This window comes from Haemorhous mexicanus, chromosome 8, assembly GCF_027477595.1.
Source record: "Haemorhous mexicanus isolate bHaeMex1 chromosome 8, bHaeMex1.pri, whole genome shotgun sequence".
Classification (NCBI taxonomy): Eukaryota; Metazoa; Chordata; class Aves; order Passeriformes; family Fringillidae; genus Haemorhous; species Haemorhous mexicanus.
The window spans coordinates 432,428-454,039 of NC_082348.1; the positions used below are offsets into that span (position 1 = coordinate 432,428).

A 21,612-nucleotide genomic window follows, 5' to 3' on the forward strand; every position below is an offset into this window, starting at 1 on the left:
GCGTCAGGGACTGTGAATAAAAAGCATTTGCACCTCTCTAGGTCCCTGCATGTGTGAAAACACACTGGGACTGTAGGGCGATGCTGCTTAATTAATGCATTTGTAGGAACTAGACGACGTTGTTACCTTGCAGCAGGGTGTGCCCCAGTGAGAGATGGTCTCTCAAAGCTGTGCACATCATCAGACCCAGGTTTCTCTGCAACCCACAATAAAGAAATGAGTTTTTGAAATTTGTGTCAAGAAAAACTGGGAAAACCAGCAAAAAAACCCCAAACTTTTTTTTTTTTTTAAGGGAAAAATAGGACTTTTGTTGGTGATAACCAAGCCAAAGATTTGTTTTTGGAAATGTTTGTTTTGGCTGGCTGGAGTGTTGTGCAGAAACTCTGAGCAGGCGAGCTCTGTAATATTTAACTGGTCCCTAAGAAGCGTTTGGAACCGGTCAGCAGTCCGTGGTCTGACGGAGGCTGAGGGTTTCCCGCAGAGGCAGTGGCACAGCTCTGGGCACAGCGGTGTCTGTCTGGGGAGCAGGGGGTGCTGCAGGCCCTGCGGGTGCCCGGGGCTGCGCTGGGCTCTCTGCCGGGCTCTGGGGGCAGCAGCCGTGTCCTGGTGGCGCTGGGAGGGTGCTGCGTGTTCCCCCTGCCAGCCCAGACCGGCACGCAGCAGGAGCGGTGTGTGATGGCAGTCCCGGGGTGCCTGGGCTTCTGCTCCTGCCTGAGCTCCCTCGTCACACCCGGCACGGACAACATCTGGAGCAGACACACCATCGCGGGCTGCAGGACAGCAGGCCAGGGCTGGGGAGGTGGGCTTTGAGTAAAGTCGCTGCTACTGAGTACAGTTTGGGTTTGTGTGGCTATTTTAATCTTTTTTTACCTAAACTATTCAGAAACAACTTTTACAGGCAATTCCCAGTAATCTCTCAGTTGAAAATGTTTGTGTTTTGGGACTTACTCACAGCTGCTGGATAAACCCAGGTGTTCTGTTTGGAGAGAGTTTGTATCTTCATTGGCAGTTTTGTATCGAGATGTGAGATATGCTGTCTTTGGAGAGAGAACCATTCCAGGGGAAAGTGTGGCAGTCTGGCAGCCCGATGTGCAGGGGTGCTCTCTTTGCCTGCTAAGCCCAAGGCCTCAGCACAGTTGAAGTCACCAGACCCTGATGGGGATTTTCCTCGCTTTGTGGGCATCTATAATGGCCTTGGCAGAGTGGTATTCAAAGTTGTCTATAGCTATGACTTGTGTCTAACAGGGAAAGTGTCTGAGGAGCTTTGCAGCTGTGCAGTGGAACCTTTTTCCTGGTAGTTACAGAATGCTCCTCTGGTAGGAGCTGTCTGTGTGCCGTGTAAGAATACCTGTACAGCAAGGAAGCGTGTGTAGCATAATAAAACAACACCTTCGTTTGTATGTGAAATGTGTGAGAAGCCACAGTAATTCATCTGAGTGTCCTGAGCAGGTACCTGTGCACACCTGGTTCGTGTGAGGTGAAACTGAGCCTGAGCATTCCCCTGAGCAGCTCACGGGCCTGCAAACCCCCACGTGTTCATTGTGTGCTGCCTCTGTGCATGTGGAGCTGCACACCTCGCTGTGCAGGTGCTCCCAGCGGTGGCACGATCAGCGAGCCCCAGCCAGGGACTTTGTCAACGAGGCTTTTCAGCGATGCTGCTGAACGCGGGCTCTGCAGGGCAAGGCTGTTCCACAGGGCTGTGCTAATCCTTGGCAGTTGCCTCCTGGTGAATTTATTTACCCCGAAAGGCAACAAATGATATGGAAAGATACACATGTGTCTTCAAAGGCACTGGGAAGTTGCCGTCAATTTGAAAGTGTCTGTGCTTGCTTCATTGTTTGAGTAAGCCGTCTGTCAGTGGGTTGCCCAAGACCCCCGTACTGATGCAATCCCTACACACAGCCTGAGCTTTCACACTGGGGCAAGTGCCTTCTGCCTCCTGCAGCCACAGAGAGGTTCTGCTGCCCACATGGAATCTCTGAATGGTTTGTCTTGGAAAAGCCCTCTAAGATCATGAAGTCATGTTATTCTTCCAGCAGTGCCAAGGCCACCACTAACCCAATGTGCCATATCTGCACAACTCCTAAATCCTTCCAGGGCTGGGACTCCACCACTGCCCTGGACAGTGCCAGGCAGTCTGTGCCAAGGCTGGACGACCCTTTCTGTGAAGGAATTTTCCCCAGGATGCAACTCGAACCTCCCCTGGTACAGCTTGGTGCTGTTTTCTCTTGTCCTGTCCCTGTTCCCTGGGAGCAGGCTGTTTTTATTTTTATATGACACTCATGCTTTGCTACCTATTCTTTTTCTTACAAGAACCAAGGGGTTGGCTCTTTGTGAACGTGACAGAGTTACTGACTGGGAGAAACTTCCAGGACGCTTTAGACTGTGTACTTGCCTTTTGTGTGTTGTTTTCATTCTTACTCAGCCGTGCTGTGATTTTGTACACGAGTGCAGAAGAACCAGTATCCCATCCTTCACTTTTCTGTGTTTGTGGTCACTTGAATCTGAGACATTTGGTCTTTCTGGGTGGCACTTTGACACAGTTTTGGAGCTGCAAAGCGTGGATGTGTGCCTTGTGCATTTGCAGGTGGGTACCAAATGCAGTTGGTGGCTGGCTTCCATCTTGTGAATTCTGGCAACCAGGTTTAGACCATAAGAAAGGACTGCCCAAGGTTGTTGCTCTCTGACGCAAGGAATGCCTTTGTGGGGCTGCTCGGGGGCTGCACCTCCTTTGTGTGAGATTCAATTAAAGAGCAAGCTGTGCATTATTGCCTTTAAATGCACATTGCTCCTTCTGAAGACACAGCTGTGGATGAATGCAGCTCGTGTGTGGCTGTTGTGGATGGCACAAATGTGATCCAGTGTTATGGATGTTTTCTTTTGATAGGAATCTGGTGAGGTACATGCAAAATATGTACAGCCCTTGGGCTCTTGGCTGGGGTCCACTGGGACTGTCAGCGATATCTGGGTGCTTCTGATCTCGTCTGGAAAGTCTGAGCTGCTCTCATGTTCATGTTCCCATGTCTGTGTCATATGGAGATGAAATGCAACCTGAAGTTCCTGCACTAATGGGCTCACTGTCTGCTGTGGTCTGTGCTCAGTGCTGTCTGGGGACTAAAGGCCACTTCCAACAGCCAGTGCCTGCAGGGGTCCTTGTGGTGTTTCAGGTTGTCTGAACTGGTTCTTCTCTCCCCTCTGGCTTCTTGCAGCTGCTGTCCTGACAGTCCCAGCACAGAACTTCAGCCCACATTGCTGTAAGGCCATACAGGAATGATTTGGCAGGACACAGTTTTCTTAGGAAGAAAGGAGAGAGCAATATTAGCTGTGCAAGTGGAACAAGCTTTGGGGCTTCAGGGTGGATTTTGCAGTGTTGGGACTTTATGACTGCAAAGCATAAGGATTCTATAGACTCTGTTACCTGAACCAGCTGTGTGTCTCTGTGTTGTGTTGGGCGTCTTCACCACGCGGCTGATCTGTCTTGTGCTTGGTTTATTGTTCATTTGGGCTTCCAAAGCCAGTTTGAAGGACTTCTCCAGAATCCAAAGCTGGCCTTGGAGCAGATGCTGGCCTGCCCAGGAGCCAGGGCTCCTTCCTTGCCTGCACTGCATCGCAGGGAGCTGCCACTTCGGAAGAGACTTTTCTATCAAAAGCAAGTTCTTATTTTCCAATGATAATGTGCTTTTGCAGGAGGAGGTTAAACCCAGTGATCCACATTTCCCTGTATGTGGCTGAAGCTCAGACACAATGTCCTGCCTCCAGGTCTGCCTTGTGGTGTCCAGTACTGCTGCATTTGGTGTGTGGCACAGGGCACAGGGATCCCTACATTCCTCTCTGTGGGTATGGAGTGTGGCACAGGGCACTGGGATCCCTGCATCCCTCTGTGGGTATGGGGTGTGGCACTGGGATCCCTGCATCCCTCTGTGTGGGTATGGGGTGTGGCACAGGGCACTGGGATCCCTGCATCCCTCTGTGGGTATGGGGTGTGGCACAGGGCAATGGGATCCCTGCATCCCTCTGTGGGTATGGAGTGTGGCACAGGGATCCCTGCATCCCTCTGTGGGTATGGAGTGTGGCACAGGGCACAGGGATCCCTGCATCCCTCTGTGTGGGTATGGAGTGTGGCACAGGGCACAGGGATCCCTGCATCCCTCTGTGGGTATGGGGTGTGGCACAGGGCACTGGGATCCCTGCATCTCCCTCTGTGTGGGTATGGAGTGTGGCACTGGGATCCCTGCATCCCTCTGTGGGTATGGGGTGTGGCACAGGGCACAGGGATCCCTGCATCCCTCTGTGTGGGTATGGAGTGTGGCACAGGGCACAGGGATCCCTGCATCCCTCTGTGGGTATGGGGTGTGGCACAGGGCACTGGGATCCCTGCATCCCTCTGTGGGTATGGGGTGTGGCACAGGGATCCCTGCATCCCTCTGTGTGGGTATGGGGTGTGGCACAGGGCACTGGGATCCCAGCATCTCCCTCTGTGTGGGTATGGGGTGTGGCACAGGGCACTGGGATCCTTGCATCCCTCTGTGTGGGTATGGGGTGTGACACAGGGATCCCTGCATCCCTCTGTGTGGGTATGGGGTGTGGCACAGGACACCGGGATCCCTGCATCCCTCTGTGGGTATGGGGTGTGGCACAGGGCACTGGGATCCCTGCATCCCTCTGTGTGGGTATGGGGTGTGGCACAGGGCACAGGGATCCCTGCATCCCTCTGTGGGTATGGGGTGTGGCACTGGGATCCCTGCATCCCTCTGTGGGTATGGGGTGTGGCACAGGGATCCCTGCATCCCTCTGTGGGTATGGGGTGTGGCACAGAGCACTGGGATCCCTGCATCCCTCTGTGGGTATGGGGTGTGGCACAGGGCACTGGGATCCCTGCATCCCTCTGTGTGGGTATGGGGTGTGGCACAGGGATCCCTGCATCCCTCTGTGGGTATGGGGTGTGGCACAGGGATCCCTGCATCCCTCTGTGGGTATGGGGTGTGGCACAGGGATCCCTGCATCCCTCTGTGGGTATGGGGTGTGGCACAGGGATCCCTGCATCCCTCTGTGTGGGTATGGAGTGTGGCACAGGGATCCCTGCATCCCTCTGTGGGTATGGGGTGTGGCACAGGGATCCCTGCATCCCTCTGTGGGTATGGGGTGTGGCACAGGGATCCCTGCATCCCTCTGTGTGGGTATGGGGTGTGGCACAGAGCACTGGGATCCTTGCATCCCTCTGTGGGTATGGGGTGTGGCACAGGGCACTGGGATCCCTGCATCCCTCTGTGGGTATGGGGTGTGGCACAGGGATCCCTGCATCCCTCTGTGGGTATGGGGTGTGGCACAGGGATCCCTGCATCCCTCTGTGTGGGTATGGAGTGTGGCACAGGGATCCCTGCATCCCTCTGTGGGTATGGGGTGTGGCACAGGGATCCCTGCATCCCTCTGTGGGTATGGGGTGTGGCACAGGGATCCCTGCATCCCTCTGTGTGGGTATGGGGTGTGGCACAGAGCACTGGGATCCTTGCATCCCTCTGTGGGTATGGGGTGTGGCACAGGGCACTGGGATCCCTGCATCCCTCTGTGGGTATGGGGTGTGGCACAGGGATCCCTGCATCCCTCTGTGGGTATGGGGTGTGGCACAGGGCACTGGGATCCCTGCATCCCTCTGTGGGTATGGAGTGTGGCACAGGGCACCGGGATCCCTGCATCCCTCTGTGTGGGTATGGGGTGTGGCACAGGGCACAGGGATCCCTGCATCCCTCTGTGTGGGTATGGAGTGTGGCACTGGGATCCCTGCATCCCTCTGTGTGGGTGTGGGGTGTGGCACTGGGATCCCTGCATCCCTCTGTGGGTATGGGGTGTGGCACAGGGATCCCTGCATCCCTCTGTGTGGGTGTGGGGTGTGGCACTGGGATCCCTGCATCCCTCTGTGTGGGTGTGTCGGGGAGTGCTGGCAGCTCCTCCGTGGAGCGCTGGGATGGCTGGATCCCTGGATCCCTGGATCCCTGGGATCCCTGCCCACGTTCCCAATGCCCTCTAGTAGCTCTTGCCGCTGCGCTGCGGTTCCATGGGGCACGGCCTGCAGCTCCAATCAAACGGCAAAAGGAAAACACCTTTTGTGTTTTTTGATGGTTGTTTGTTAATTCCTCTTCTCTTATCTGGGTTAAATCCCAACTCTTCCCTTGGGGAAAAAAACTTCGTGGGAATTCAGGTACCGGATCGTAACTGGATATCTCATGAATCTTTACATCCATAGCAATTTTCTGTGGGGTTTTATTAAAGAATGTTTTGTTCCTTACAGTAAAAATGTATATTTTCTTTCCCTCTAAACAAGCAGTAGCTGGAAGGGGTGCTTGCTGGTGTCACTAGACCCAGACTTGGGTGCTTATGTACATCCATTAATTGCTTTGAAAAGGTAATTTTTTTTAAGCAGTGAGAACAACACCTTTGAACTCACGCTCTTAAATAATTTTTGAGGGAAAATCAGTGTTCTGTAGAGGTCAGAGTCTCCCTCCCAGCTCGTTCCCTCCTTCAGTCTCCCACCACAGCTGACCCTGTGTGGCTGGGCTGTGCCCTGGGCTGTGCCCTGGGCTGTGCCCTGGGCTGCACAGACGTGGTGCAGCCCTCGGTTTGGTGGCGAGGACACGGCGTGGGTGTGTTACAGGCTGCTGCAGATGTGCACAGCTCTTCTCCACAAAGGCACACGAGATACTCCTTGAGGATTTGGGGAAATGAACAGCTGGAAGAACAGCTTCATAGAAGCAGGGTTTGAATGGAAGTATTGGGCTTTTTTTCCTTGGGAGGACCATGCCTGCTGTGAAATGCATAAAATCTGTTAAAAGTCCAGTATGGTTTGTTTGCCTCTTTGGAGGCATGGGTCTGATTGCCATCCTCATCCTCCCTCTGAGAAATACAGGGCAGGGGCTTATGTCTACAAATAAACTTGTGTATATTTGTTTCTTTGTTTTTGGTAACTCAAAGTGCGTAAAAGACACCAGGTAAGTCCATGCAGCTGGCAGAGTTTCCCAGTGTTTGGACTGGTGTGTGCTTGCCGTGACCTCAGTCCCACACTGTGGCCAGCTCCTGGTCCGTGTGCTCAGCCTCCTTCCCTGGAGAGCAGAGCTGGGCTCCTGCAGGGCCCTGCTGCTCTCCCTCAGCCGGCTCTGGCAGGAGAGGGGCTGGAATGGCCAAGGGGGGATGCCCTGGTGAGGGGGGTCGAGGCATGGGGGTCTCGGGGCCGCCCCACGCGTGTCAGAGGTGGGGCAGCTCCCACCAGTGCAAAACAACCCATGCTGGTTTTAACTGGGCCAGGGGCTGCAGCCCTGAGTTATCTGGAAGAGCTGGCTGTGCCTGAGAGCTGCTGGTGCTGCTGGCTAAGCACTGAAGCTGCCCAGCAATCTGAACTCAGATTCTGTCTTTTTAAAGCACCTTTTCCTGGAGCTGGATGTCCCTGCTGTCTGGAGGGCTCTCCAGGGGGATCCTTGCTGGGATCCCCTGGAGCGCTCCCCCCGCTCCCATCCGTGCAGCCCCTGGGGTGGCTTTGGCTCTTTGAAGTGCCCGTGTGTGGAAAGGAGGAGGGCAGGTGCAGGAGCCACCTCTGGACTTGCTGAGTGAGCAGGCACAGGGCCAGGGCTGCTCCAGGCTGTTTGCCCAAGGCAGTGCAGGGATCCTACACCACCCTGCCTTGGGAGCAGGGCACCGACCCTTTGAGCTGATCTGGAGCACTGGGCCACTGATGGTTCCTTGGGATAGGAACCTCTCCTCTGCTTCACACTGCCTCCATGGATTGCTCCTGCTGCTTAGCTCGGTCCGATCGTGTTCCCAGCACAGCTGTGGAGGGTTAGAGATCAGCGGGGTTACGGCTGCCTTGGTGCATCGAGGACAACTGGGGGAAGCTTCCTTGGGGAATGGGTCTTTGGAGGGGACAGTGTTGGTCTGGGAGGTGAGGTGGTCAGTGCTGCCTGGGCCTTTCTGTGAAGGTGAAAACTCAGTACTTGGGTCAAAAATTTCTGATCGTTTTAACTGATGACGAATCAATTACTGGAAATAAATACAGAAGTAATGGCTTGGCTTTCATCACTGAGCACTTAAGAAGTGCTGATGATTTGAAAAGGCACAACAGAAGAGATCTGAAAGGAAAATGGCAATATCAGATTTATTTTCAGTTTTCATCTGCTTCAGTTAGAATTAAATCTGAAAAATGAAGGCAAATACCTGCACATAAGGAGCATTTTGTTCCATGTGACTAGGCCAGTGAGTCCCTGCAGGAACCGACCAGCACAGGACAGACAAACCATTCTGAGTCACCAGCCCTGTCTGATGGGTTAAAGCTTAAGAAACTGCAGAAGAGTTTCTTTTCAGAAGCCTTGTTTCATAGTAAAAAGTGGAGTAAAGAGTGGTCTGTATTTTCTTGTGAAGACCCAAGTATATGGCAAAGATTGGAAATAGAAAGGCAAACTCACTCCTTTATTTCCTCTTTTAGAGGGACCATGTACTTTGCTTTATGCTGGGATCAGCCAGGACTGTTGCACGAGGTGTAGTTACCTGTCTTCAGCAGCAGGGAAAGGGACTTGGGCCATCGAAAGGAAAATCCTGGGAGAGGCAACTCAAACTGGGAAATTGCTCTTCAGGGAGCAGCATCTTCCTTAAATACATCTCAGTCTTTTTCTTGTCATCCAGCAATGGTTTTTGCTGGTTAATAGAAGTTACTCTGAGCTTTCTGCTGGAGATTTTTTCTGTTTCCCCTCAAAGCCCAGATAATACAGTTTTACAGACCACCTTCTCAGTTTAACAATAATTTAACTTTCTAGGAACTGGTTCATAGAGTGTGTCATCTATATTACATGCCTGCTTGCTACTGGAGGGCTCATATTTCCCTATTACAAGCTTCTGTATCTACATGGTAGTTGCATGTGATGTCTCTGTGAATCTAAAAAGATGTTGCAGTAAATGTGTGGATTTTATAAGTGAAGGAAGTTATTTAGGAAACAAGACAGAGTTAAAAAGGACTCCAATCAACGTTGGGTTGTGTTTTGTGTAAGGAACTGATGAAAAGCTAAACACTGCTTTTGGGGTGGTTGCACTTTTAGGCAGCAGTGGAAGCATACAGAACTCTCGTGTCTCTCCTTTCTGCAGCTCCAGGGTGGTGGATGGAGTTATGATTCTCCCTGTACTGATGGTGATGGCGTTCCCATCTCCGAGCTGGCAAGGTGAGTGTTGTGTGGGGTCAGAATTCCCAGTGTGGTGTTTGGTAACTCTTCCATGATTGCTCCAGTGAGGCATTGGCTTTGGAAGTGACTTCTGTAACTGGTTTACAGAGCTGTGTGCACGTGAAGCCTCTGTGACATGCAGTGTGTTTAAGGTTTGCCTCAGAAGAAGGGAATAGTATTTCTGCTGCCATGGAAAGGAAGGAATGGTTCATTTGAAGATCTCTTGGGTGTTCTGAGAGATGAGCCCCTGAAAGATGTGTACTCGCCACTTTACAAACAGCCTTTGGAGAACATTTAGTAAAGGCTTTCTGGGAGTCACTTGGTTTTCTCAGTTTTATGTTTTAACTTACTTGAGAGAGATCTCTGTGTTTGCTGTGGCATATCTTTGTCATGCTGAAATAGCTGAATTACAGTCGTTACCGCCTACTTAGTGGCTCTTCAGCACTACCTGAAAACAATATCACTTCCCTCGAGCAGATTTTATTGTCTTATGATTGCCATACCTCTAACTGGAGCTATTCAGAGCAGGATGATGTTTTTTCCTGGACTCTTCCCTTTTGCAGATGACGAAAGGAAGCTCAAGATGGTCCCCTACGAGTGTGTGTGTGAAGGCATATCCTGTGGGAACGGGGATCGGTGCCAAGGCCAGCGCTGCTTTGCTTCCCTGAGCATTAATGATGGGGCCAAGGTCTACCAGAAAGGCTGCTTCCAGGTCTATGAGCAACGGAAAATGACCTGCAAAACGCCCCCGTCCCCCAACCAGGCCGTGGAGTGCTGCCAGGGGCACCTGTGCAACATGAACATCACTGCGCAGCTGCCCTCTTCCAAAGGTGAGAGCTGAATTCTGCAGCAGTGCATTTTGAGAGGCAAGAGGGGGTTGGCTTTGATCTGCCGTGCTGGGAGAGAGATGGCTCCAGTGCTGGCTGAAGGAAGGGTTTCATGGGCACAGGATGCCTTTGTGCCCTGGTCCCCACCCTGGGGCCTGGTGCCCACGGGTGGACTGGTCTCTGTGGCTGGGGCAGTGAGGGGGTTGCAGTGTGGGGTTGGAGTCAGGATGGAGGCACTGCCTGTGAGAAGTGGCTCAGTGCAGGTGGGGGCTGTGCTGTTCCACATCCTCCATGCAGGTGTGCTCACACCTGGCTGTGGCACGGCCTCTCTGTCACGCTGGGTGGGCACTGAGCTCGGGGTTGGTGTCAGTGCTAATGGGCTGAAAGACTTTCTCTGGGAATCTGCAAAATTATTTTTTTCTCTCTTTTCACACTTTTTCCCTTCCCCCTCTTTTCCAAGGGCAAACCTTTCAAGGAGAAGCTGCAGGTTACAGCATGGAAACACTAATCATCGTTATCCTGGCTCCTGTGGTAGTGTTGGTAGTTTTTTCTGCAGTAGCTGTGCTGATCATACGGAGAATACAGAAAAACCACATGGAGAGGCTCAATTCTAGGGATGCAGAGTATGGCACAATCGAGGGCCTCATTGCCTCGAACGTGGGGGACAGCACGCTGGCAGTAAGTGACCCACCTGTGTGCAGGGTGTCAGTTTTCCTCACGCCCAAACTCCCCTCCCTGCCTTCTGTGTGGCCACATCACTCAGCATGTTTTGCTGCCAGGGGATGCCACTTGGCCTCAGGACTTGTATGGTGCCGTTCCTGTGCTCCCAAAACTGTAGTATTGATGAATTTTAACCAAAAGATGGGTTGGGCAAGTGTTTGTGTTCCTGGAGACAGTGTCAGCACATCTAAAGAGTGTGCCTGACTGTTGGGGGGCCTGAAGTGATGGGAGAGGTGAAGAACTGTGCTGCATGTTTGATATACAACAGCCTGAAGGGTTGGAAAAGATGTGATGCTAGGTGAGAGAGAAAATACAGATAATTTTGAAATTTAAAACCTTCAGGCCTGACTGTCATGATCTCGGTAGCAGGACGCTGGGATGGCTGGGATACCAGTGACATTTCGCTGATGGAGGAGCAGTGGGAGTTCTAAGAAATGTGCAATTCTTACTCAAAGCTCGGCTTTCAAAGTATGCTCTTGCTCACACGGTCTCTGGAAAATGAAATGAGCTGGGGAGTGTTCCCTTTCTGCAGGTGACTGTCCCTTCCCCCTTCCCCCAGGCCAGAGCACAAATGTCCCAGCAGCTGTCCCTCCCTGTATCTGAGCAGAGCAAGGAAAGCTTCAGGCAGATGGAGTGCGTTTTTGAAGCAAAGCAGAGTTTTCTTCTCCTTGCATTGCTGAGATAAAATGTCCCCAACATTAAGAGGCTGGAAATAATTTTCTATTTTGGTGCTGTCCCACCATAATGTGCTTTCACTGCAAGGCTAAGAGTGGCCTGTGTCTGTTAATATTCGTTTTTCTTTTTTTATTGTAATGCCTTTGGCTCTGTTTAATGAGCCCACAAAGCTTGATTCCATGTTACTGGTTTGAAATAGCCAGTCTTGCTGTATCCACCATGGCCCAGGCATGTGTGCAGCTGGTCCTTAAACGCTGACTTCCAGCTTTTACCAGCTCTTCTCTTATCTGTGCAAGATCATTTCAAGCCATTTGCAGACCTCTTGTACTGCTAGTTATTTAATGTTACCTGGGAATGGTGATAAAACCTGCAAAGAAAAAAATCCAGATTCAGTTTCAGAGAGCTGGGAGAAGCTGGCAGCTGCCAGGCCCTCTGAGCTGAGCGGTGCCAGTGCTGCTGCTCTGCCTCCCAGTGCGGCCGAGGCACAAAATGTCTTTGGTAGCTCCTGTGCCCAGATGTTCATCAAGCAGCAAGTCTTCTAGATTCCAGATTTTTCTTCTCCATTGTGTTTCAAGTCACTGGTTTTGTCACACATTAGATAAGTTTACATTTAGGATTAGTCTCTGCAGTGTAGCAAGTGCTTAAAGCCCTAAGCTGCTTAGTGGAAGGAGCTCTGGCCTCTTCAAATCTTGTTTTTACAGTTGCTGCACATAACTTTGGGGATGATTTTTTGGTTTTGTTGCTTTTGTTTTGCCTCTGATGCAAGCAGGAAGGAAAATGAGCCCTCAGTTTGTGTTCAAAAGTAAGGTAGTTTCTGTCACTCCCAGATTCTTTTTCTTGAGCACTCATTAAGAGGTTCTTAGAAGAAATGAGATTTCATGGATATCTGGTCCAAGCCCAGCAATGCAGTATTCTGGAAATAATAGAAGGTTGATTACACTTAGGCTTTTTTATCCTATTTTCCTTAGTAAAGAAAGAGTCCAGCAATAGTTGTTAATGCTTTGAACTAGTACAAAACTCCTGGCTGTAAAAGTAGCTGGGCATTAGCATTTTACAAGGCTAATGAGATTTTAACATTCTGTCAGGACCTCACTCATGTTTATTATAAGCTTACAGCTCAAAGTCTGCTTTCTATGCACTAAAAATACCAGAAACTGATAAAGCTTTTAAGAAAGATTTGTTACAGAAGTTTTTCTGGAATATCAATGGCAAATCTTGTGTGGGTGATGCTGGAAAATCCCCTCACCTCATTTATTTGAAAACTGGTTTTGGTTTTAAATGCCTGCACCGGCTGGAACGGATATCAGAAACAGAACTGAGAGGACATAAGGTGAGTAAAAGAAGAGTGAAGTGCTGAAAAAGGGCAGAATCTCATGACAGAGGATAGCTGCTATGCCAGGAGTGGGCTTCCAGTGCACAGACATGTGTTGTCATATATTTATTAGACTTATTAAAGTAATAATGACTTACTAAGCAAATGTTTTTTGATCCCGAGTGACCAATGGCATCCCCAGAGCCACAGAGATACCCCTGAGCTTTAACCTAACCTGTGCTTTGTGCATGTAAACAGGGAAAAATGGGGTTTCTCGTGGGTCCTTAGCTTCTGCTTTTCCTTCTGAACAGGATTTGTTGGACCATTCCTGCACATCTGGAAGTGGCTCTGGCCTTCCTTTCTTGGTGCAAAGAACGGTGGCTCGCCAGATCACACTTGTGGAGTGTGTAGGTCAGTGTCTCCTGGCTGTTCAGTTTCTTGTAGGCCTTTAGTGTTAGTTTTGAGGATTCATTAAATTTTTCTTCAGCATATTTTTATTATTAATTGAGTAGTGTTAGTTGAGTTTAGGAGGCATTTGGGTCAAAGATACCTGGAGGCATTGACATGGAGCCAGGATGCTGTGCAGGCACTGGAGAGGTGAGGAAGCTATTGGGGTAAAAAGCTTGGCTTGCAGACAGTATGTCCTGGTCTGCACAGGACAGGGGTTGGTTTTGGTGGGGTTGGTGGTTTTTAATCCTTTTTCTGTTTGTGGATGGGTTTGGGTTTTTGTTTTCTTTAAATCTTCATTTTGCAAGGGCTGATAATGGAATAGAAAGGTAAGGGCTGTATCCCCAGCATTACATTTCCTTCCTGTCCTTGCTGCAGAATTCTCAGCTCTGTGTTGTGCACACTGACCTTGCCATGTGCTGCATAAGTCACTTCAGCTGCAAAACCACTTTCCTTGCTGGTGGTGAATGGTGACACCTCCCAGCTCAAGCCCTCTGTGCTGCCCTGGTGTGTAGGGAAGGGAGATCCCACTCACAGGGCTTGCAGGCAAAGCAGCCAGGAAAAATGAGTGATGCTGGAGCACAGTGTGGCTCCAGAGGTAAGGAGTGCACACAGGGCAGGTCAGACCACCAGGTGTGGTACTTGGTTCAGGACAGTCGAGTTCTGCCTGCTGAAGGCTGGTTGTTAGTTGACAGCTTCTCCTGTGTTTTTCCCTCACCAGGAAAGGGCCGTTATGGAGAAGTTTGGAGGGGTCAGTGGCAAGGAGAAAATGTGGCTGTGAAGATCTTCTCTTCTAGGGATGAAAAGTCCTGGTTCAGGGAAACTGAGCTGTACAACACTGTACTGCTGCGGCACGAGAATATTTTAGGTAAGTAGGACAAGCACATTCTGTATCCTGGTGTATCTGGTGTAAAGGTGAGTTACCTGGACAGGTCACCTGTGAAGCACTGCACTCTCACCAGGCAGCTCACAGTCTCTAGGTTCTTGTGTTGTGATAAATGGCTGGGGAGGAATTCTCAGGGAGAGACTTCCAGGAGGGGCTGAGTCTCAAATGGGGAATGTGTCATAGCAGCTGTGACTTGCTGCTCTGCAGTATTCCAGCAGGAAGCTCTTAATCAGCCAGATGAACCAGGTGTTGGCAGCTGAGCACACAGAAAACAGTGGAGGTGCCACAGAGCCCTGTGGAAGGGACTGGCTCCTGCAGCTCCCATGGCAGAGTCCTGCCCAGTGTGTCAGGGGAAGCTCTGCTGGAGCTGTGTTTGGTTGTAGTCTCAGTTTCCCTGCAGAAATGGAGGGAGAAAAGGTGGGGAGGAGTTTGTAATGAGATTTGGGGATTTGAATACTTTTCCTTATGGCTAAGTAAACAGCAATATGAATCCGGTATTCTGTTTAACTGTTGTGTTCAGGGTGAGAGTAAGCTCTTTTGGTGTTTAAACTTCAGTTGTAGCTGCATGATGTATCTTTTCCCCTGTAAATAGGAAAGTAAATGGACCTTGTGCATCACTCATACCTCATGTGCTCGGTTCTGAGAACTGGGAAAGTGGCTTTGTTGTGTAGAGCCATGTCTGAGGTTTAAGCAGCCCTTTGATTCCTAACAGACGTGCCCTTCTGTCACTGGTGTGCCACCTCTGCAAATAAAAGCAGCAGCACGTTTTGAGTGCTGACACTACCTCACCCAAAATCTGTCTTCAATCAGTTTTCCTTTGGCTCCTTATTCTTGCTTCCTGTCAGAGAACGTTCCCTGGCTCTCTAGCTCACTCTGCTAGACATTTGTGTGTTTCCTGAAGCGGTTCCTTTGTTACTACAAAAATAATTTGGTGGCCTCCTGAAATGTGAATTATTGAACTTCCCTTCCCAAGAGAGCAAGTGACTTGGCTGAAATGACATTGCACATTTTCCTTGGTACTCTGCCTGTGTTTAGTCTTTCTTGATGACTGTCAAATTTGTTGGCTATTTTATGGACTTTTTTTAGACGCAATATTAAACAATATCACAGATTACAGAAATGTCACATTGTGCACAAGTCTGACTTTAGGAGAGAAGGCAGTGGGTGTTCTTTCTGACAAATGCATGTGAGCTTTTCATAAGCATGATTTGTTCCTTTGACTTGGGAATAAAACTTGTTGTTCCCAGCTAAAGCTGTTGAGGTCACTGTGTGTATATATGCAGAGGTGACAGGAAGGGAGCTTCCCCTGAATGTGGGGAATTCAGAGAAAATTTTCTCTGTTTCTTTATAGAAGATCATTGTGGCTGGGCCACACATGTCACCCTTTTCTCAGCAGCCTGTGCTGACTGCCTGTGGACTCCAAAAATGGAAATGGTTGTTCCTGGCTTGAGGTTTGAGGGGTTTCTGCTTTCCAGTGTGACCCTCTCAACTGGCAGCAGCAAATGTGCTACAGACTTGGGGTCTTTCTGCTTGACTGGGAACTTCCCCACCCCCAAGTCCTTCAAAAAGAAGGAAAAATAAAAATACTTTTAAAGTGTGTGGTGCTATTAACTAGTTTTTTGATGTGACTGACAAGTATGTAAATGGGTTCTTAGAGTTCCAGCACTTGCTTTCCTCACAGCGGTACCTGCAGTGGTCCGCAGTGCAGCTGTAATTAAACAAGCTGTGCATTGCAAGAGGGGCCAGCAGTACTGATTTGCCTTGTCACAGAATATTCAGAGCTGGAAGGGACCCACAAGGATCATCGAGTGCAGCTCCTGGGTGGCTGGGCTGTACGGGGTCGCTCCCACAGCCTTGGCATTATCAGCACCTGCTCTTCCTAGCGGAGCTGCTTGTCTCGGGGAGTCTTGAAGGAGCTCTGTCAGTTTATTTTCTTGTTTCTCCTTCTTCCTCTCCCTCTAGGTTTTATTGCATCCGATATGACTTCCAGGAACTCGAGCACGCAGCTGTGGCTGATCACACACTACCACGAGATGGGCTCTCTGTACGACTACCTGCAGCTGACCACGCTGGACACGGTGAGCTGCCTGCGCATCGTGCTGTCCATCGCCAGCGGCCTGGCGCACCTGCACATCGAGATCTTCGGCACGCAGGGCAAGCCGGCCATCTCCCACCGCGACCTCAAGAGCAAGAACATCCTCGTCAAGAAGAACGGGCAGTGCTGCATCGCCGACCTGGGTGAGCGCAGCCCTGCTCCTGCCGAGCCAGGGGCCGGGGGGCTGCGGGAGGAGCAAGGGGTGCTGTGGGCCTGGGGGGTGTGTCCGTGAGCCCACAGTGACCCCTGTCCGTGAGCCCTGTCCGTGACCCCTGTCTGTGAGCCCACAGTGACCCCTGTCCGTGAGCCCTGTCCGTGAGCCCTGTCCGTGAGCCCTGTCCGTGAGCCCTGTCCGTGAGCCCTGTCCGTGAGCCCACAGTGACCCCTGTCCGTGACCCCTGTCCGTGAGCCCACAGTGACCCCTGTCCGTGACCCCTGTCCGTGAGCCCACAGTGAGCCCTGTCCGTGACCCCTGTCCGTGAGCCCACAGTGACCCCTGTCCGTGACCCCTGTCCGTGAGCCCACAGTGACCCCTGTCCGTGAGCCCTGTCCGTGAGCCCACAGTGACCCCTGTCCGTGACCCCTGTCCGTGACCCCTGTCCGTGACCCCTGTCCGTGAGCCCACAGTGACCCCTGTCCGTGACCCCTGTCCGTGACCCCTGTCCGTGACCCCTGTCCGTGAGCCCACAGTGACCCCTGTCCGTGACCCCTGTCCGTGACCCCTGTCCGTGACCCCTGTCCGTGAGCCCATAGTGACCCCTGTCCGTGACCCCTGTCCGTGAGCCCATAGTGACCCCTGTCCGTGAGCCCATAGTGACCCCTGTCCGTGACCCCTGTCCGTGAGCCCATAGTGACCCCTGTCCGTGACCCCTGTCCGTGAGCCCATAGTGACCCCTGTCCGTGACCCCTGTCCGTGACCCGCATTGACCCCTGTCTATGTGCCCGTCCGTGACCCCCGCGTCCGTGACCCCCCCGTCCGTGAACCCCCCGTCCTGTCCTCGTCCTGTCCCCGTCCGTGTCCCCTGTCCCCGACCCTGGCGCTGTCGCTCCCTCGCGAGCGCTCCCCGCAGTGCCCGCCGCGGCCGCCAGGTGGCGCCTGCAGCCCAGCCGCGCTTTTGGGGCCGTTTCCCGGGTTTCCGTGGTTCCATCCCGTTTCCGATCCCTGAGGATGCGGGGCTTAGACCTCATTTCTGAAACAGCGTGTGTGCTCCCACAGCCGGGCCGAGCCGTGTGCTCGCTGTCCCGGGGCCGTCGCTCTGTCGGCTGGGGCCGTGCAGAGCGTTCCGTGGGCTCAAAGCGAGTTCCCCGGGACCAGCTGGTTTGGAACTGAGGCAGGATGCACGGGTGCTGAGGAGCAGTCACAGCAGGGTGGCTTGTTCACACCTTGGAGGGATGTCTGACAGTAACTTTTTTTTGCTTTTCTCTGCAGACAAGGAAGGAATAGTGGTAGAACTGTATTGGGGCACCATTGCCTAGGCAAAAAGTGTATCAAGAGATGGGAATTTTTAAAATAATAATTCTACTCATAGTTTCTGTCACTTCTGCCTGAGGGACTTGAGATACAGACAGGGAAAACATGAAAGCCACATACTTGGGCCTCTGGAAGTTTGCTGTGGGAATCGTAACAAATGCAGCAGTAAATTGAAAATACAAAGTGTCAGAGAGTGTCTTTTAAATAAATTTGTAGTTCACTCTGAGGAGGTGCAGCGTGTCCAGGCATTGATTGACATGGCACTGGTATAGTGAAATCTGTTACACTATTTTTCTAGATGTTTCAGAGGTCTGAGAGATTTTTCTAAGAGAGCACAGCAGTAAACATCTCCTGATTAGTTTTTATGGTGGTTAAAATAGCCATTTTTAAAATGTGAACTCCTCAGACATATACCTGTCACCTTTTTCCTATGTTGCTCCTTCGTAAGGGAAACTGACCAAAGAATCTGTTGCTCCTGGCGTGCATTCCTGCCCTTTCTCCTTGAGGCTCTGCCTTGTTTCCACCCTCTGCTCTGCTCCTGTGAGGGTCCGGGGCTGCTGTGGCCGTGGCAGCCCAGGTCAGGAGCTGCAGGAGCAGCAGTGGCTGGCTCAGAGTGCCGTGAGGCAGAGCCCGGGAGGGGATGTCACTCCTTGCTGCTCAGTCTGCCTTTGTCCTCCCCAGGCCGTGCCGGTGCCGGTGCCTGGCTGGGCTGGCTCTGCGGGCAGCGCGGCTGGGTGCTCCAGCCCCGCCACACCAGGGGCTCCTGCTTAGGAGCTGCTGTGGGGCAGCAGGAGCTGCTCTGCCCTGGGCTCAGTGCCCCTCAGGCAGCGTGGGCAGGCTCTGCTCCCCAGCTCCAGGCATCGGGGGTGCCTGTGTGACAGCCACAGCCCTCTGTCCCGACCCCTGGGCCCTGCTTGGGCTGGGCTGTGTGGGGGCTGACTGGCCTCTGCTGCAAACCTTGGCCTGACAGCCTCTGCAATCTGTTTTGCTCAGTTTGGGTGAAGTTTTACAATTTTTGTCTAAGTGTTCTCCGAGGTCCTGATGTTTTCAGAGCTGGCCAGGAAATGTGGTTTCTGACCTTTGTTTGCTGTTGCAAGCTTTTTTCAAGGAAAAATTACTCACCATAGATACTGTATAATATAATCTAATATGAATTTAAAGTAGCACATAAAAAAAAAAGTGTGTGTGTCAGTATTTGACAGAAGTACTTGGATCTGGGAGCAGACTTCTTCTCATCAGTCTGGGGTCATGAAATGGTACATGAGGTGTCCCTAAGAAGGGTGGGGACAAACATTTCAGCAGTGCTTGTTGTGATAGGCCAAGGGGAGCTGGTTTGAAACTGAAAGAGGGTCGATTTACATTAAATGTAGGAAATGTTTTACAGTGAGGGTGGGCAGGCCCTGGCACAGGGTGCCCAGAGCAGCTGGGGCTGCCCCTGGATCCCTGGCAGTGCCCAAGGCCAGGCTGGACACTGGGGCTGGGAGCAGCTTGGGACAGTGGGAGGTGTCCCTGCCATGGCAGGGTGAGACTGGATGAACTTTAGGATCCCTTCCAACCCAAAGTATTCTGTGATCTTTCTAGAGGTGCCATAAGCATATTCTCATGAGCTTGAAATATCTTGAAGTGCATTTGAATTGTAGAAAAGTGTTTTTCAAATTTTTATTACGTTAAAGAGCAGACTGTTCTTTGGAAAGAAAGGCAAACGAATGATCTGGTGATAGGTTAGTTTTTGTGGGACTGAGGTAAAAAGCCTTTTAAGGTTCACCTAAAATAAACTCCTGTTAAATGTAAATAGTATATGTCATTCTTAGAAGATTTGTTGAGGAAATTAGGGAGAGTTTGCGTCGCCCTCTGTGGCGCTTGGCTCTGCCATGCACCCACTGCTCCTCAATTTGCAGTGCTCTCTGTTTACCGGGGCCAAATGAGTGCTCTGTGTGTTTCCAAATTTACAGTAATTTGGTCCCTCACATAATGTTCTCTGCTTAAATGTTTAGTAATTAGTAGAAACCAGGTAGAGTGGTTTTGTCTGACTCATTTTAGATCTGCTTGAGGATGTTTGTTTTTCAAGCTGCTGCAAATACGGTGTTGTTGTTTTCCAGCTTTATTTTTTTAACTTGTGTGTATCCTTCGTGCCGTGTTTTTCTTCTCCTTTCCCCACAGTTCGGGTGTATCCACCTACCCAAAAGGTCTATAAATAAACTTGAATGCTGTGTAAAATTGTTTTGTTCTAAGCAGCAGCTGTTTGGCCTCTGCATATCCGTGCCCGGAGTGCTGGGGACATCCAGTGGCTGCAAAACACTTCATGACAATGTTTTGCAAGAGTGCAATAAAATGCTTGTTGGTAATCCCTTAGGAGATAAGGGGCCTGTCTGTGGCCCCGGGGCTGGTTTGGCTGGCAGGTTTGGAGCTGACCCCGTTGGTCTTTGCACAGTTGGGCCCTCGGCTCCTCTCTCTGAAACCATCTGACGGGGACGCTGCTCCCGGGGCTCTGGGCGTGTGCTGCTGCAGCTGAAGGGGCTTAACAGTGCCTTGTTTTTTGTGTCCTTCAGGCCTGGCAGTGATGCATTCCCAAAGCACAAACCAGCTGGATGTGGGGAACAATCCCCGTGTGGGCACCAAGCGCTACATGGCTCCGGAGGTGCTGGACGAGTCGATCCAGGCCGACTGCTTTGACTCCTACAAGCGCGTGGACATCTGGGCCTTCGGGCTGGTGCTCTGGGAGGTGGCCAGGCGCATGGTCAGCAACGGTGAGTGCCTGGGCTGCGGCCCTGGCTGCGGGAGAGCTGGGCACGGGCACTGCAGGGCTGGGTGCCTGCCCTGCAGCACAGGGCACTGCACGGCAGGGCACCTGCCCCACGGTGCACAGCAGGGCACCTGCCCCACGGTGCACAGCAGGGCACCTGCCCCACGGTGCACAGCAGGGCACCTGCCCCACAGTGCACAGCAGGGCACCTGCCCCACGGTGCACAGGACCGGGCTGGGCCCCACAGAGATCCCTGAAATGCTGAGGAAGCTCTTGGTGTCTTGGCTACAGTGGTAATTCCTGTTGCCACTCCTGTCAAGGCAGAGAACAGAGTCCCCTGCTCATTCTAAGTCCTGGTGAGACATAATTTATATCAAATATCTAAGTTAAAATTTTAGATCACAAGGCCTCTATCCTTCTTCCTTGTGTCATTAAACCATAGTGAATATTTGTAGGTGTCTGTTTCTCATGACAAACCCTAAAAGACAGAAATAAAGGCAGTGCAGAAGGTACCAGAATTCAGGACTGCTTTTGCTTTACCAAGCTGGAAAGTAGCACTGCAGATCTGTCCCTGCATTGGTCACATCAGGACATCTGAAGTTTCAGGTGCTGGTGACACTAATTGCACAGAACCAGTTACTCTGTACTCCTGGCTGTTGCTGTAAGTAATTCCATACCCTTGCACTGGTTGGGATGGAGTAAACATCTTCCCTGCCCTCTGTGTGTTGAGCTGTGTGGGAATCATTGCTGGTCAGGTGGTCACGCTGATAACCCTGTTTGCTTTGCAGTGACACTTTGGCATTGGGAGTGAGCCTGCAGGAGCAAGGCAGGGTGGTGTCTTGGGGGGCCAGAGGCACTCATCAGCTCCCTGTGCTCTCCTGGGCTCATGGACAGCCTTCCTGTGACTCAGCCTGATCTAGTGCTTCAGCTCACAGAGAGCTTGAAGTTGTTCTAACATGACTACTAAGTCTTGTAGTTCTAAATTTTTATTTATTTATTCTAATTTATTTTTTTTATTTTTAAAAACTTACCCAATGATCTTCTAGGTGACACAGTGGTTCTTGGTATTTTCTTGTTTAGTATGAGGAGGAAAATGTAATAGGAAACTCCTTTGGCACAAACAAGTACTTGTGTGTTGTCTCTGTGCTGCAGTAGGAGCCAGCCAGCATTTTCTCTGTACTCAGAATGTGATTTCAGTCCCCAAAGCTGAGTTTGCCTCTCTTCAAATGGAGCAGTGCTGGC

General features: G+C 51.3%; 1 protein-coding gene across 2 annotated transcripts in view; it reads left to right on the forward strand.

The window, feature by feature from the left end:
* ACVR1 (activin A receptor type 1) overlaps positions 1-21,612 on the forward strand; it is a 46,228-nt gene that overhangs the window by 19,874 nt on the left and 4,742 nt on the right. For both annotated transcript variants that reach the window (XM_059852428.1, XM_059852427.1), the window contains exons 2-8: positions 9,121-9,194; positions 9,758-10,024; positions 10,482-10,699; positions 13,040-13,139; positions 13,897-14,043; positions 16,024-16,299; positions 20,177-20,374. In XM_059852428.1, coding sequence (XP_059708411.1) covers positions 9,143-9,194; positions 9,758-10,024; positions 10,482-10,699; positions 13,040-13,139; positions 13,897-14,043; positions 16,024-16,299; positions 20,177-20,374 — 1,258 coding nt within the window. In that variant the 5' untranslated portion in view covers positions 9,121-9,142. The remainder of the gene's footprint in view (positions 1-9,120; positions 9,195-9,757; positions 10,025-10,481; positions 10,700-13,039; positions 13,140-13,896; positions 14,044-16,023; positions 16,300-20,176; positions 20,375-21,612) is intronic.